The sequence below is a fragment of the Archocentrus centrarchus genome, chromosome 9 (assembly GCF_007364275.1).
Source record: "Archocentrus centrarchus isolate MPI-CPG fArcCen1 chromosome 9, fArcCen1, whole genome shotgun sequence".
In the NCBI taxonomy this organism is placed as follows: domain Eukaryota; kingdom Metazoa; phylum Chordata; class Actinopteri; order Cichliformes; family Cichlidae; genus Archocentrus; species Archocentrus centrarchus.
In genome coordinates this window covers 12,243,153-12,261,009 of record NC_044354.1, presented here as the reverse complement: position 1 = coordinate 12,261,009, position 17,857 = coordinate 12,243,153, and the positions used below count along the sequence as shown (strand labels likewise).

The 17,857-nt window shown below is 39.3% G+C and overlaps 1 protein-coding gene across 2 annotated transcripts in view; it reads left to right on the top strand.

Annotated features, from left to right (window-relative positions):
* The window catches only part of unc5ca (unc-5 netrin receptor Ca), a 200,977-nt gene that overhangs the window by 73,089 nt on the left and 110,031 nt on the right, over window positions 1-17,857 (top strand). For both annotated transcript variants that reach the window (XM_030737330.1, XM_030737329.1), the window contains exon 2: window positions 17,461-17,697. In XM_030737330.1, coding sequence (XP_030593190.1) covers window positions 17,461-17,697 — 237 coding nt within the window. The remainder of the gene's footprint in view (window positions 1-17,460; window positions 17,698-17,857) is intronic.

Here is a 17,857-nt window from a genome sequence, read left to right as displayed (position 1 = left end):
AATACAGGTTGGTTTTCCTAATTAAATTTAGTTTTACTTTCAGTGTGGAGTTTTAGTTGCACATCATGTAACTCGTTAGTCAACCTTGCAAGCATACACAGTTTTTATGTAGGATGAAGCGTGTTATAGAAAGCACCTTTTAAAGCCGCAAGGCCTCAGAGATACACAATAAAATGTCCCAATTCAAAAGTTACCTGTATATTTATGTTTTTCTACAGTTAGTGCCATAAGTAAGTGTAACTTACATGAAACAATCAAGATAACCAAAGTGCAAAGTTTCAGTTTTAGCTCAAGAAGTATTGCGTTAACTGTTACAATTTATTTTAAAAAACTGAGCATTTTTCTGGTTCATTACAAAGTGCTGATTACATGGTTTGTCATACAAACAATATCATTTTCTTTTCTTGTTTAGTCTCCAGTGTACTCACTTGTAAAAAGAATAGGGAGAGTAGGTGGGTGTACAGCATACGTGAATGTCCAAGTGAACACAGAGATCAAGAGCCAAAGAAAAAACAACTGAAAAATAAAATAAAAAGAGCATCTTCAAGGACTCAAGATCACATACGGTCACTTTTTTTCCCCCCTTTGGTTCTCTGTCATTGGCTGCCTCTGCCACCTTTCATTTCTTATTTTCATCCTCCTACGCCAACTTTCCTCCTTTGCTCTGTTAGCCTGTACCTCACACATCACAAAGGCACACTGCATAGAAACTGATGACATGTAGACACGATGTTGCCCATGAAATATGCTTGGTGTTTCAAAGGAGACATTAAAAAAAACTTTGATTTTTCCATGTATTGCTTGTGTGTGTGTGTGTGTGTGTGTGTGTGGTGAGAGAGGGAGCGGTTAAGGGGGCATAAAATGAAATATCTTCTTGTTAAACTGACCTCAGACTGTGGCTGAGAAAATGTCACCATACCTCTGCTTTCTACACAATGCACTGACAGGCAAACTGTAGCCTTGTGAGACACCTGTTCCAGCAAGAATGCATCTTTGTTCTGTCTCATTAAAAACTAATCTAACTCATACAAATTTACCCAAAATTTCATCCTGTTTTTAATTTACTTAATCCCTGTTTACACTTATCTCTGCATTTTGCCTGTTATGGCTCCACCTGTACTAGGGTGAACACTCGTTTCTGGATTAATACGCTGTCTTGAGTTTTGTAGCCTTTAGCTCAGATAAAAGGAAAGAGCACTTTCATGAAGTGCAGAAGTCTTGAGCCACCCTTCATTGCTTTATATTTGACTAGGAAAATGGGAAATATATGCAGCAATTTACTGAAACACCTGCAAACATATATGGAATTCCATACATACAATTCTAAGGAGCTTTAAAGTCTAGTGTTTGGTATGGCCACCTTTATTATTTTGGGTAAGCTTTCTTTTAATTTCTTTAACTAGTTTTCAGGAATAGTTCTTCAGGCTTCTTGATGGACATTCAGAGCACTTTTTTGGATGTCTGCTGCCTTTTGGTTCATTCAAGTCAATGTGATACCACACTGCTTCAAAAATGTTGATGACCGGGCTTTTTTAAAAAAAATAAAAAAACATCCAGGTATGCTTTTACTGCATTTACTGTGTTTGGGAACACTGTCATGCTAAAAAATGAAGCCACTGCCAATCAGATGCTTTCCAGATATGAATGTTCCATTCATAACTCTTAGTTTTCAGTCCAGTTCTTGTGTAATGTGGCATACCTCAGCCTTTTCTCCCTGTTTCCCTTCCTTAAGAATGGCTTCCTGACAGCCATCCCCTCCACTGAGACCATTTCTGAGGCGGCTTCGGCAAACAGTAGTTCAGTTGGTTCAACTTAAGGGCCAGAAGCATCTCTCAGATCCTTTTGTCTTATTTCTTAAGGACATGACTTTCGGATACTGTTCATCTGCTTTTTGTTGTTGTTTTTTGGCCGCTCATTTCTTCCTTGCCTTCCACTTGTCCAGGTTCCTCAGGGATTTCTTTTTTCATTTTTTTAAAAACACTGCAAAATGTGCCAGTATATGCCAAGTTTTCACCTAATAGCTCTTTGGAAATCATCTTGTTGGTGCAATATGCTATTATGTACCCGTCAAATTCTTTTACCTTTAGCATTTTTGCAGATTCGACTAAAGAAATGGGAACAACTATGTTTTGTGACTGGCTAACAAAGTAACAAAGTGCTTAAAGAATGGAAAAAAAAGGAAAACCATGAAAGACCTTCAGAAAGATTGGAGAACTGATGCTTTGAAAAAATACAAGGTCTGGCTCCTAATGATGGTATAATATAACGAAATGAGGACTGACTCAAGAATTTTGTATCCTACATTACTTTCTTCGAAAAAGAAGATGAACCCTAATGAACTTTTGCTGAAATGTAATTTCATCCAGCAGGTTACTGTATTGATAAAAGACACATTCACTTTGGATTGCTTTATCTTTTTTTTTCCCCCCCCAGATGTTCAAAATTGTTGTTTCTGATTGGTTTTGACTAACCTGTGAATCCAACAGGACTTCCTGTGCTTTTCATTGCCTCACTTTTACCTTAAGAAGAAACTCTTGTTGTTTTTGTGTCTGAATGCCTCCTAATAGTGCAGGAAAAAAAAGATTTCTAAGCTACAATACTGTTCAAAAGGTTTAGTGGAACTTTATAATTTAAACTTTTAAGCATTCACACTGTTGAAACTGTAAGAATAAAAGTCCAAACTATGCATTTGATTGATTAATATTTGTGCGACAGCACACCATATAGCAGCATATAGTTTTCACCTGCCAGCTCTCGGAAAACATTAGTATTGGCTCACTCAGCTGTAGTCCATTACCTTTGAGCTTACAAGGCTGAAACACTTAAAACCCATTCATCAGCTCTGTGACAGGGCAAACTGCTGCAAACAGATTCAGTCATGCATTGAATCCTCTCCGTTAGCCCCCCACAACATTTCAACTTCTGACCTCAACGTCCACCTGTGCAGAGGCTCTTTCATCATACAACACATCTTCTTTATGACTCACTCACTCTCCCTCTTTCTTTCTCATGCACGCATGCAATGTGTGTGCACGCGTGCACACACACACAAGCACACAGAATATATACACAGTTGAAAGCCTCGTCCCCTTTGGCCTTTTGACCCCAGTTAACTAACTAGCCTCTTGTTATTTCCCCTGTTCGGTGGACCTCTTTGTGTGGGCCTCATTGAAGAGACCCAGTCATTCAGTGCTCATAGCCCCAGGCAACTTCAGCTTTCAGTCTATCAACATATCTATCTTTTTACTAGATCGATTCACATATAAACAGAGTGACTCAGTCACTTGTTCACTTCAAGATTTGAACTTCTAACCCATGCCTTGCTTAGACATGACCAGTTTCTTGGAACTAGTATTTCAGATGGCCTTTATGTGGTTGCTTTGAATGCTAATGTGAAACTGAACAGAAGGTGCAGGAGCAACAAGCAGAGCACTTAGCACTTTACATTTGACCTTGATCTTGCTCTTTACATGCAGATGTGTTTATGTATAATAAAATCAGCATATGCAGAAGTTGGCAGAAGCAGTATCAAAACAGAATGTTCCAGAATAATATATCATTGTTGTTGTCTTTGGCCGCTATGATATCTTAATGAAATGTCCTCTACTGTTTCCACATTTGAACTCTTCATCTTCTTGTTTATGTATGGCCATGTGTTACTACTGCACAACATCCCCCCCAACACCATGACTGGACTGGAATCTGTTTCTCAAACTAGTCATGTAAAAGTTAATGATGCACACTGTTAATTCCTTTCCATATGAACTGAATCTGAACTTTATACTTTCCTGTGTCGTCTATTTTCTGAACAGCAAATTTGTGAATACATAATTAACCGTGCAGTGACTCTGTGTTAAATGGAATTAAATTATGTTTTGAAATGGCCCGAAATGGAAATGAATGTTAAAATTGAATCACCTATGACATGGAACTCGCAGCCCTTTTAACCACGTTTCCACACTGTCGCTTTCCTAATGTTCAGTCCTGTATTGAAACCTTTTCCTTAAAATCCCACGCTTTGATTGACATTCGTTTAATTGGTTTATCTGTAATAAGTGAAATAAACCTTTTATCAGATTAATATTATCTTTTGATCTGTGCCATACTAGAGGGAAATCACAAAGGATCATCTACTTAAGAATGGTTCTCCAGCTAGAATGCGCAATCTTTCTGCGAATTTAGACAGTAAATACATAGAGCCGTGAAGCTTTAACTTTTCTTCTTTTTAAGGATGATCTGCTGAGTCGTGACACTCTTCTGCTGCCTTAAGTGCTTAGAAAAGGGAAAAAAAAGAGAAATATTTCTCTATAAAGTGAAGATATCTTTTCGAGGTAGGAAGACTTTACTGGCAGAAGGTACTTTTTTATTCCCCTTGCCCCTTTAAAACATTTTGTAGTTTTACTGCCTGGTGCCATTTGAGCTTGTGAAGTTTCTCGCAGCTTTGAACTGAATACCCATGCCTTCAATCTTCACCATTTCTGTGCTCCGCCAGCATGGGTTACATCTGGGCCACATGTCAAAATGGTTAGCAATCAAGTGTTAGTCAACAAACTGATGACACAATAGAGCAACTCTGGCATTTCTTTAGCCAGCACATGTGTCTAAGCACCGGGCTGTGTTTCCACATTTTCCACTGCTGTGTGAAGTGCTGCATGTTTGTTTTTACAGGTAGTCTTCATAACACCAAGAACAAAAAGAGGTTATGATGAAGTTACAGTTTGAAGGATATTAGTCTTAATAATGTGTTAAAAATTCATTTTTGTTCATCATGCAGCACTCTTTCAGTTTCTATTACTAATAAATATATAGAAAAGAGAAGTCTTGTGTTGCATCATGTATGCTCAACAGTAACTTCATTAGGTGCACCTTCTTGGACTAAGTTGCCCCCCCTTTGCCTTCAGAACTGCCTTAATTCTTCATGGCATAGATTCATGTAGCTGCTGGAAACATTCCTCAGAGATTTTGGTCCATACTGAGATAATGTCATTGCTCCATTGGATTGAGATCTGCTGACTGTGGAGGCAATTTGGATACAATTAACTCATTGTCATATTCAAGAAACCAGTTTGAGGTGATTTGAGCTTTGTGAAATGGTACATTATCCTGCTGGAAGCAGCCATTAGAAGATGGTTACACTGTGGTCATAAAGATATGTATATGGTTATCTACAATGCTCAGGTAGGCTTTAGTCTTTAAATGATGCTTAATTAGGACTATGGGGCCCAAAGTGTCGCAAGTTTCCTGTTCTTACTCAGTGTGGTCTTCTGCTGCTGTAGTCCATCTGCTTCAAGATTCAGCATGTGTTTAGAGATCTTCAACATAGCTCGGCTTGAAATCGTCAAGCCATTGTCCACTGCATCAACAATGCCGCTCACTGGACATTCATAGATGTGATTGGCTGATAACATATTTGTGTTAATGAGCAGCTGAACCTGCGTACCTAATAAAGTAGCTGATGAGTGTGTGTATATGTATTAACAAAGTGGATAAAACGAGGTAAGGAGAGAATATCGCTACACAGAAATTTTGATTGAATTACTTGTAGTCTACTTTATTGCAACATTTAACAAATCATAGTAGTTTTTACCTCGTGCTAAATATTTCAGTGCCTTCAGGTGTCTTTAGGCTCGATGTCTAGAGTGTATGTCCTGTTATAGGTTTCATTCAGGCCCATTGTGATTTTTTTTTAATGTATTTATTTATTTATTTTTGGTCACTTGAATTTATCTGTGATTCAGTCCTGCATGGGCTGGCAATGTTTCTCGCTCCAGGGGCTGATGAAATCCATTCAGAAACCCATTGTGTAATTTTAAAAGTCTTTGGATTTCACCAAAAGAGAGCTGAAAATAGAATAAGCCTGTTTCTTTCCTACTCCTCCTCCAGTTCTCTCTGTTTCTCTCTCACAATAACGCGCTCACAGAGGCTCACTGTTTAGATGCTTGTAGCTATTGCTTCACTTCCCATTAGCTTAAGCAAACCTTGATCCAGAAAGTAGTACTTGTGAGGGGGGCAGACCCAAGAAACAAGTTAATTAGGACTCTGGTAGCAGTGGGTCAACATCAGCTGAGTAAAATTCCTTGGCACTTTTTTTTTCTTTTCTTTTTTGGTGGATTATTATTGCTGCTATTTATTATTGTAACCATGAGGTGTGAGTTCCAAACAAAAGATGTGGGTTTCAAGGAAATCTTTATTTTTAATAATGTAAAGAATCCCAGAGAAGACAAATAACAGAAAAATGAAAAACAATTTTCACAAAATATTAAACCTACAGGAGAGAAAAATCAGCTATGGCAACGAGCATGCGAACAAATAGGAAAAGTGTTTATAAAGAAACCACTTTACCATCTTTAGTCACACCAGTGACCTAGTTAAGAAGTAGGAGAAAGTGTATGCATTACCAAAAGCTAAAATAGAAATGAGAGAAACTGTTGTTTACTGTGTGTGAGTGTGCATGACAAAAGAAAGCAAGAGCGAAAAGTATGGTCAGTAATGTCTCTGTAATAGGGTCAGACACGGAAGTCCATTATGAAAGCCCCGGAGGCTCTATTTATAGTGACCTAACGGGGGAGGGAGGGAGGTAGGAAGGATATAGAGAGCAAGTGAGGTTGTGAAAAATGGGGAGTTTGAGATGAAGAGGTAACGGAGAAAGGGGAGAATGAGGGAAGGAGGATGGAAGGAGCTGGTGTGTGTGGAAAGATGCCAGAGAGCAAAGCAAGGAGATGAAGTGTTGGGGAAGCGTGTAGATGGATAAAGGCGCGAAATGGGGATTGAAGATGAGAGCAGGAAGTGCGGAAATATGCCAGAAAGAAAAAGCGAAGGATGGAGGGAAGACTGAAAAGGAGGAGAGAGACGCAGCGGGGGGGGGGGGATTGTGGCTAAGCGTGAGAGAGAAACCAAGTGGTGAAGTTGGGAGAGAGAGATGGGGGGGGGGGGGGGTAAAAAGGGAAGAGAGAAGTGGTGAGCCTGCAGATGGTGAAAGGCATGAGCAGTGAAATGTCAGATCCAATTTTATCTTCAGCTCTGAATAAGATAACCAAAATATGGGAAAATCTTCAAATGAAATAAGCCTGTAAGCTGTTTTTATCATTTGATTTTATTATTTGTGTGTGTGTGTGTGTGTGTGTGTGTGTGTATACACTGTACAACAAATAATCTTCAAAACTGGGAAGGTTTTAATTCCTTTTTAAGGCAAATTTGGAATAAGGAGACAGGATGGAAGACATGGAAACACTAATGTATCTGAAGAACAGAAGAAAAGTATGAAAAAACCCACAAGGCACAAGAGATCAGGTCTTGCACAAAGTGGCTGGGTGGGTAGAATACTGTGTGAAATGTGCCTCTGGGGAACTGACCTAAGAAAGATGGATGGCTAAATCTATGTCATTATACCGCAGCAAAAGGAGAACGAAAGAAGGCTGCAAGCAACAGAAAAAAAAAGAAGGGTAAGGTGTGCAGAAAATGTGAATATGCATAGGTTGTCTAAGGAAACCAGGGAATATATCACACACCAAAATGAAAAGGAAAAGAGAGACTTATTGGACAGATAGGAGGGGAAGAAAAAATCATAAAGACACATAATCCTGCACAGAAAGATTCTGACAGGTGGAAAATTATGCAAGCACAAATGATGAACAGAGTGAAACCCAGTTGGAGAGTGAGACGTTGATCATGCAGCGCAGACGTGCACACCACCAGTTGGCCGTTCTATCAGTTGTCTGCCTCCCAGAAAAAACATTACCCTATCTCCCTGAAAATAGAAGTCCTTCCCCAGCCAGTGTTTTGATATTCTAATGCACTGCCCTTGCGCTTGTATTAATAGCGATACAGAGCTGTGATAGTAGAACATGAATGAAAGCAAAGCCTCGCTTTTCCCTCAGGCCTCGGATAAGGGAGACAGAATCCATCTGGAAGATAACATTACACAGCAACTCACACAAGTTTGTACCCCCACAAGCTTACATAAGACTATGCATATAAATGAGATATTCCACGTGCATGTGGCTGTGTGCGATGTGAGTACAGTTGTCTGTGTGTAATACAAAATTAAACTTGCACATTACAGAGCTGATAACTGTTCGTGATTGTGAAATTACTATAATTATTCTTCTGACTGTCCATGCGCTTGCGTTTCTCTCCTCGTTCACTTTTCTGTTTTTCTTCTGCTTGGATGTTTGCTTTCTTACTACAGTATTACTGCATTATTCAATTTCCAACAACACCCTGTGATTAAACAGTTTTGCAAATTACTCTCGTGGTGATTTGTAAACTCCAGTTCTTTACACTTTGCTGGAAAAAGTATTGTATTGTAAATCTGGGGTAAATGGGAAAATATATTTGAGAAAATCCAATAATTTACCTGTTGTGACTAAAGAAAGGCACTGTAAACACAAGGAGTTGAGCTATATCAGAGTCTTGCCACAAATGGCCTGTCTTTACTGGTTTTCACACCACTGAGGGTGAATTAAAACCCACATTATGGCCAAAGACTTGAACAGGTTTCCTCATCATGATCACATTGGCTGATGGTGTCCTTCCAGGGTTCACACTCACAAACATAGGTATGAAAGATGTGCACAAAATAGAAAAAATAAAAACTATAACCAAAGCCTCTCTGCTTTGTTACCAACCTTGAAGGAGGAGAATTGGGTATAAGCACCCTCTACAGACCAGCCTGTGGTGTCCACTGAGGTGTATCGGAACGCCTAAGCTGACTTGCACTACAGAAACTGGAGATAAATGTCTCATAAGCCAGAGCTTAAAGACAAATGAGGTGTGCTTGATCTCAGGTTCTTCATATGTGGCGGAGTACTCTATTGTTTTCCCTGTTTTTGTCTTCATGCCCCTCTATACCTGATTTTAGAGGAAATAGCTGAAGACCTAAGTAGACAGAGAATGAAAGACACAAAGGAAAGTAAAGGAACGACAATAATACGGGAACAATAGCTGCAGCAGGATGAGAAAAGATACACCCAAGTCTTGTGAAGTATCTTTCTGTGTGTATCTCATGTACATGTAATGCTCGGCAAAGACTGCTACAAAAAATAGCTGCAGAATTCTTTCACACTGCCTACCTGCAAACACCCACGCATCAGCTGCTCCTGTGCTGCATGTGTCCCTGTTTAAAATGCGCCTGTGCCCAATTTTGTATATGTGTGATGCATGTCCAACTGTGACTGTGCTAGTCATTTTCTCAATGTGACTTTTTACCAAACGTGACTCAGCCGACACCTGAAATGATGTCTGTGTCTCAAGTACCATGAAGAAACTTTTTTTTTTTAATCATTTACCTTTCATTACTTCCCTTCCATTTCTTGTATTTATCACTTTGGTTTTATCTTAAACTTTGTGACCTCAATATATCAGCCATATCAGTGATCTTTGCAGTGTAAATTTGCTTTGGGATGAGCTCTTCTGTTGACTTTTCAGTTCATTAAAGTGTTGAGGAAACTGAGCTTATTGACTTTTTAAATATTTCTCTAAATATCCTGGCAAGTAATTTGTATTGGAGTTTGTTCTAAAGACTGCTGAAAAAGTCATGTTTGAAAAGTTGGCAGGCATGCCCTGTGTGAATGTGACTTTCATGGTCAAATTCCTGCTGCTGTTGCTGGGATGTGTAAGTCAAGTGATGGCTAACCAGCCCTACGGTCATTGTTCTTGCACTGCAGAAAACTTTATTCGTACATATTTAGATGTGCAAGTATACCAACATTCAGCTGCAGAGGCAATAAAATGCCTACTGCATACACAGAAATACGCATACATACACATGTATTATATTACACTGCATTATGCCTGTTAAAAAATGCACATGCATACACGCATGCACATGCTGCAGTATGTACTTTGTGCTTTGATCTGATTACTAAATGAATGTAACTTTAGGAATTTTTAATCATTTGGGACTAAATAAAATTAACTTGATATTGACACCACTGCCATGTCTGTGTGTGTGGAGATTCTACTGTACAGAGCTGGAGTCATATATGTGCTTGTGTCTGGGGGTCAAATGTAGCTATTCAGGTTGTGAATTTTGTAGGTGGTGTGAAGGTATGGATCTACTTTAAATGCAGTGGAACCACTAATAAAGGAGAATATAAAAAAAAGTCAAAACATTATTTGTTAGTAAAGAGACTGAGGAAAAAATTATATTGCATGACTAATTGACAAAAAGTTTTGATTAATATTTTTTTCTTTTTTTTTTATGTTTTTCTTAAGAGTTATATTCATTGCTAACTTTCGTGGTGGAGGCTGTGGTGCATGAATTCCTTAGACTGCATAGACTCATAGTTTGCTTTGTGTTTCAACCAAAAGGCCATGGGATAAAGGATTTATTCCTTTTTTTAATCCTTCAAATACTGGTTCTCTCAAATGAGGCAAACTGTAGCCTGACTTAGTTAACCCTCTGCAGGCAGGGCTGTAAATCTAGTTCTAGGCTTAGTTGGGGCCTTACATGTCACACACTAAAAGCCGGAGGACGCCAACCAGCTGTCACTGTCTGCTCCATACAGAAACACTCTAGAATTCAAGTATTCTCTGCTTTTATGCATCACCTGGTATGGCTCTCGGCTGTGACAAGAAGTGTTCTGTGAATACTGTATTATATCCATAGGTTGTTTCTGTCATCAGGTAGACGTGGTTGGCCAACTAGTCTCAGGGCACTTTTCACCCAAGTAAAATAATAGTTTTTTCTTGTTTTAGATTCCATCTAAAAAAAAAAAAAAAAAAAATTCAAAACTGCAGCTAGCTTTCAGTCTAATATAATGATCACCACAATCAAAAGTATTGAGTGAAGTGAAATGAAAAAATATATATATAATAATCACCATAATTGGTGATATAATCCTCTGTGAGGCTGCTGTATACTACGTGTTTACATCAATCTATAGAAGTTTCCCTGTTTTATTCTATACGTTTCCATTTGTTAAGTTTATAATTAAAATATATGTGCATTTAAACATAGGTAATGGGACACTCATGTGTCTGCTCATAGCGTAAATAGTCTTTCTGTTATGAAAGTTCAGACTGAGGATAAAACAAACTTTTAAACAGAAGCAGAAAAAAAAATGTTACTGAGTAGTTTTAAAAGTGATAGGACTTTCAAGTCAAGTAGTTCAATGAACTTAGCCACTTGATCCCTTTTTTATAACATATTTTACTGTAAAAACAGCACACACTCTTAGACTTGCACACTGTTGTTTTATTGTGACATTTGTGAACCAGCATTGATTTTTTTATTTATTTATTTTTTTTTGGCATTTGGTTGTTTTGCCTCTTTTCAGAACCAGTTATAATCTCAAAATAACTCACAAAAATAAAAAAACAAAACATGAAATTAAGAAGGATGTATTTCAAGTGTAGGGACACTGACTTTTTTTTCTATGCTGTGTGCACTGGTAAAGGCATCCTGAATGCCCTTGACCTGTCAGACTGTGTAAGGAGTGCTTCAGTTTGACAGGCTTTGCCCCCCACCCCCCCATCCCCAACGCTTTTTTTTATTTTATTTTTTTAACGTTAGAATGAAAACACTTATCTTAATGGTACTTTTTAACTGATGAGACTAGGTGCAGAAACATACACTACTATTAATGATATACAATAATACTCTTTGAAAATGGTTTTATTCATGAAATTGCTCTCTCTGCTCAGTGGTCCTGGTTTACAGGTGTGCCTTCGGGAAAAAGTGGGTAAACAAATCCTTACCCACACATATAGCTATTGTTTCAAAGCATGAATAATTTAATAGCGGATGGGTAAACACTTAAGACATTTGAGCACTCAGTACTCAGTGGGAGGTTGAAAAAATGTTTCAAAAGCGAATATGAAAATCCATTTGTTATTTTTGTTAAAGCACTAATGATGGCAAATCCTGAAAGAGAGCGAGAGACGGAAGACAGCAGGAAATCAGAAACGCTCAACTGCTGCTCTGTAGGCAAATGGCTGATAACATTATTTCATTTACACCACTGTGTGTGTGTGTGTGTGTGTGTGTGTGTGTGTGTGTGTGTGTGTGTGTGTGTGTGTGTGTGTGTGTGTGCGTGCGTGCGTGCGTGCGTGCGCACATCCTAGCTTGAACACATGCTTTGGGTGGGTTTGGTTGCATGCTTGTGGACTTTTTTTTTTTTTTTTTTTTTTTTTTGGGTCTGGCTGTACATTTTTGTGTGTGTGTGTGTGTGTGAGAGGGAGAGAGAGAGAGAGAGAATGGTTGACACCATATATCCGATTCCATGGCAATGATACATTAGCTCTCTGCTGGGGCATCATCCCTCAGTCTTCTCAGTTTTCATCTTTCTCGTCACCTCCCCATACTCCCTGAATCACCTCCCTAAACCTTTCAAGATTCAAGTAGGTCATTTTAAGTTGAATATGATAAAGAATAAAGGATGTGTGCGTGTGTGTGTGTGTGCATATAGCTTAGGGAAAAATGAGGGCCAGCAATGGGGAATTTGTATTTTCCTGTTTGGAAAACAGTGTGAGTGTTTGAGCGAGAGAGAGAGAGAGAGAGACAGCCAGAGAAGAGGAGAGAGAGCTAGAGAACAGAGAAATATGGGAGCCCCTGTGCTTTCCTTTTTTTCTTTAGTGTACACAAATACTTTTGCACCTCTGCGTTTGTGTGAGTGTGTGCATTTTCCTTTGTTTTTGTACGTCTGATTTGTGTAATTTGGCAGTAAAGATGTGGATTGTTTTAGGTTTGTTTGGTTGTCCATGGTTGTGTGTATGCTGTCAATAGTGGTTGGATTAGAGGATTAGAGGTAAAGGGGGGGTACCAGTTTTATGTCTATTTACCGTATGTGTGTGTATGTGTGTGAGTTAAAGCGTGTCGGTTTCTCAGAAAGTGAATGTTTTTGCAGCTGCTGCAGATTGAAACTAGCCGATAAGACATTAAGAAGTATGATTTCATGATTTCCACGGCTACTGCACTGATACACATCGCGCACTACTTGCAGTGCCAACAAAACAAGACCCAGGCACACATACATGCTCCTATTCTTGACCTTATATGGCACTAAGTTTGGCTCTGTTTGACTTTAGGTTGGAGGACTGAATGCATTTTTTTTTTTAACTTCTCAGCCTCTGACTTTTCATAGTGTTTATATATTTGTTTGTTTTTTCCTCCAATAACCAGCAGGAGGCTCAAATAAGTATTGCTTGTTGCTTGTATTGCATTTTTTAATGCTCTGTTAAAGTAACCCCTTTTTGTGGAACCCATTCAAACCCCCCAAACTCTGGCAAAAACATTACAGAGAAACACTATGAAACAAAATAAAATTTGAGAATTACTTTAGAAAAATACTGATGCAGACAGTTCAGTCATGCAAAGCCTATGAGTGGCTTGTTGTTTTTTACTGTAGAGGTATTATGGTATTTGTCTTGGAGTGCAGGAGTTGCTGTGTACCATGTAAAATGATTTTTATAACAGAAGCCCATTTCAGCATTTTTTTCCCTCTGTAATTTACTTCCTTTCTTTCCTTCTGTCATTGACCTATCAATTTCTATATTGATTCAAATGATCATAATAATGCCTGACATTCAAACATGATTGGTCACTTCTGATGATATAATTTTTTTTAGCAGATTTGCAGATATTTATTGGTTGGGTTTGTAGGTATTTTAAGGTGGGCTTTCCTACAGTTCAGGGAGGGAATAAATGAGGTTTTAGCCCCTGGCACATATTTACAGCATACTGTAAATCAAACCTGGACATTGTTCTGCTACAGCCATCCATTAGTGATGACAGCATTCAGGCAAGACGTTTATGAGCTGGGCTGTTAGGATCTGTAATTCACCCTGTCAGGAGATCAGGAGAAAGGGGTAGGCGTGAGGAGGTGGTGAAACAAGAAAGAGGGATAAGGTTTAGAAGAGGAAAACTGATGGAAAGGGCCGTGAGAGAGGACGATTGAAGGCGCATGGATGATGCAGAAGTGGAAGGAAATGGTAAGCGTTTGGGGAAACAAAGCTTTTATTCATTGGGATATTTTTTTCCTCCATCCCTCCCATTTTCTCCATTCCACCAACACTCTTTACTTGCTATCATGTTTCTTGTGCCAATCAATAATTTATAGCTGTCGCTCCAGAGCAGTGAACCCACTCAGCTCTCTGAATGACAGATGAGGGTGAGAATGTGTATTGGGGCAAAGTGAAAAGCAGGAGCAGGGGCATAAAAGCAGGTTCATGGAGAAATTAAAAAATAAATGAAAAAAAAGAAAAGAGCAAAAAAATAGCTGTAGTGACAGAGAAGGTAGTGCCGCAAGTGAGAAACTGACAGAGAAATGGCTGAATATGACACTGGATAAATAACCAAGAGTTGGGGAAAATTTCCCACAGATAATAAAATTATACAGTGAAAATGTCTACCAATTTCCATACTCTGAGAACTAATTACAGAACTAAAGGAGAAAATGTCAGCTTCGTGACATCAAAGTGGGGATGCTGCCTACTCATTTTCCCCCTATTTGTGTCTTGGTGTTTTACCTAAGCTGCCTTTAGCTCCTGGCCCACAGCACATTTTTATTTTCCAAGATAAGGACCACAACTACACACATGCGTGTGCACACCACACACACATATTTAAGGTAGAAGAATGAATGGTTGTGAATGCATGTGCACAAGCATATACATGTGCATTTATGTGTAGGTTTTTTTTTGAGAGGTGTTTTTGTGTTTTTGTGTATGTGTGTGTATGTCAGAGTTTCTGTGCAACTGGAGCCTTGAAAAATTAGAGCTGAAAAACCATACCGTTGTGCCAAAAGCATTCTCTATTTTAATTTTCCTATGAGTCACAGATCTCCAGGTGAGGCAGTGACACACAGTGGCACACACACACACACACACACACACACACACACACACACACACACACACCCACCCAAAGGTCTAGACAGTCCAGAAGGTCCAAATGAAACTGAACAATGATGGAGTTGTTCAAAGTTCTAAGTTTTAAACATTTATTGGTGTTTGTGTGTTTGCATTAACTTTCAGAAAATAAGTGTACTCTGTGTGTGTGTGTGTGTGTGTGTGTGTGTGTGTGTGTGTGTGTGTGTGTGTGTGTGTGTGTGTGTGTGTGTGTGTGTGTGTATGTATGTGTGTGTGTGTGTGTGTGTGAGAGAGAGAGAGAGAGAGAGACAGAAAGAGAGAGAGAATGAAAGGCTACCTCTTCTCCCTCCCACCTGCTCTTGTAATCCTCTGTGTTTTGGTGACCTTGGCAACCTGATGACAAAACGTTCTAGGTGTCCCTTTGATTGAGGCCATGGGTGGGCATGAGGTTTGGACAAAGTGAAAAGATGTTGGAGGTGAAGGAGCAGGATGGAGCGCGAGGAGGATAAAGTTCCTAATGCCCTCAGGGTCAGCGATTCGGTGTATTCAGTTGTTTTCTCTCTGTTTCTGTATTTTCACTGCTCATTTCTTTATCTGCTCTTCATGATTTGCAAAATACATGAAAGGAAAAGTTATTAAGTTATTAAGGTTTGAATAAAATAGAGGGAGGTTATAATTATGTAGAAAAAAAGTAGGTGTGATTATCTCACTCTTGTGTACATTTATTAAGTTTACATTTACTGTTAATCAGGGGTTAAATAATTTGTGTTCTGTACAAATGGCTAGATTCTGAAGTACCATGATCACAACTTTATTGACATCTACAGCATGAATGCATGACAGGGATGAAAAGGTAAAAAGGGTATGTACATGGTACTGACAAAACTTTCTACATCAACATCAGCCTGACACAACACCTCCACATAATATTGCTGGGATTTATATTATAATGTATTAAATTAAATATCAAATTTTGTTACTCTAAATTGGAGGTGCCAGAATGCTCCAGATCGTTCCACTGCACTTTAGACCAGGAGACTATCCAGGAAAAGGGTGGGCACTACACCATGAGAACTGTGGCCTCAGACTTGGAGGTCCTAATTCTCATACCTGCTTCACACTTGGTTGTGAACGGCTCCAGTGTGAGTTGGAAGCCAACATCTGGTGAAGCCAACAGGACCACATCATCTGCAAAAAGCACAGATGAGATTCTGATGTCACCAAGGTGGAAGCCTTCCACCAATTGAGTAAACCTAGAAATTCTGTTATGAATTATGAACGGAATCAGTGACAAAGGACAGCGCACGGCGGAGTCCAACACCCACTGGGAATAAGTCTGATATGGTTGAATTCCTTCTCCAAGTTCGCAAAACACATGTAGACTGGATGGGCAAACTCCCACACAATAACAATTTGAATATTCTTGAGAGGATAAAGAGTTGGTCAAACATTCCACAACCAGGACGAAAAATCGCATTGTTTCTCCAGAATCTGAGGTTTGACTAACCCCAGCACCCTGGCATAGAGCTTTGCAGAGAGGCTGAGAAGCATGATTCTAACTAGTTGGCACTAACCCTCCAGTCCCCCTTTTTGAAGATGGGGACCACCGCCCCATACCTCAATGTGACTTTGCAGAGGTGTGCCAACCAAGACAACAACAGGAGCCTTCAGGAGCTCAGGGCAAATCTCATCCACCCCAGAGGCCCTGCCGCCAATTAATTGTTTAATTGCCTCAGTGACCTCACCCCCAGTGATGGGCGAGTTGTCCCTCTTGTCCTCAGACTCTGCTTCCTCTACAGAAAATGTGTCAGTGGGATTAAGGAGGTTCTTGAAGTATTCCTTCCACTGCCTGACTATATCCTCAGTTGAAGTCAGCAGCACCCCACCCACACTGTACACTGTGTGAGTAGAGCACCACTTTTCCCTCCTGGGTTGCCTGACAGTTTGCCAGATTCGCTTTGAGATAGTCCAAAAGTATTTTACATGGTTGTGCTTGGCTGGGACCCAAGGGGCTGACAATAACTCACACTACAAATTTTAATGGATATTTCTGCAAAATCAGAAAATAAACCATAAGTCCTCAATTAGCCTTGTCAATGGACAATTCCAATAAAGTTAACTGAGGTGAATTCATATAATGCATTCAATGAAAACTACATGTCAAACAGCGAAAGTTGCTCAGGGGCAATCAATTTCGTGCTAAAATCGGGCCTAATGAATGTATCTTGTCTGCTTGGTTCACTGCATCTGAGTAGTCTCATAAAGGATAGGTCCTGTGACTAGCTCCTGAGCTTTTATTCTATGCTTGTTCAGTAACTTTCCTCTTTTTGCTCTCTTTCTATCAGTGATATTTTTTCTTTAATGTACAGATATTAACCTGTAAATGTAAGGGGGACATAAAATTAAGATCTTTTTTTTCTGACTAATGGCAGACAGAATACCACAACTGGGCGCCATAAGCAGGTGTATAACAGTGCATTTTATGGGTCAGTGGTGTAAAAAATGTCCATGCAACTGGTTTGTAACAGAGCAGTTATTACTGATTAAATCAGAATGATTGAAATAATGCAGTCCTCACAGTCCTGGCACAGTCCCAAGGGGGGAAAAAAAAATAAAAAATTAACATTTCAATTTCCCTTCTTTTCACAGTGAGAGATGATGACGATTTCCTCAGTCTGAGTGAGCTCCCAGAAACCTTCCCTTCTGACCCACCGGAACCCTTACCTCACTTCCTATTTGAACCTGAAGAAGGCTACATTGTCAAGAATAAACCCGTCAATCTGTACTGCAAAGCAACACCTGCCACACAGATTTACTTTAAGTGCAACAGCGAGTGGGTCCATCAGAAGGACCACACTGTGGAGGAGAGGGTTGATGAAAACTCAGGTAAGAGAAAAAACAGAGATTTACTTGAACTTAACTAGAAGGTTGGTGTAAAGTGATGGTCAAACTATTTTGTGGTTGTAGTTTTACAACAGTCAAGAGATTTTTGACAGAAAAAATAAAACCCAGCTGTAGTTTTACATGGAAACAACTGGAAAGTAAA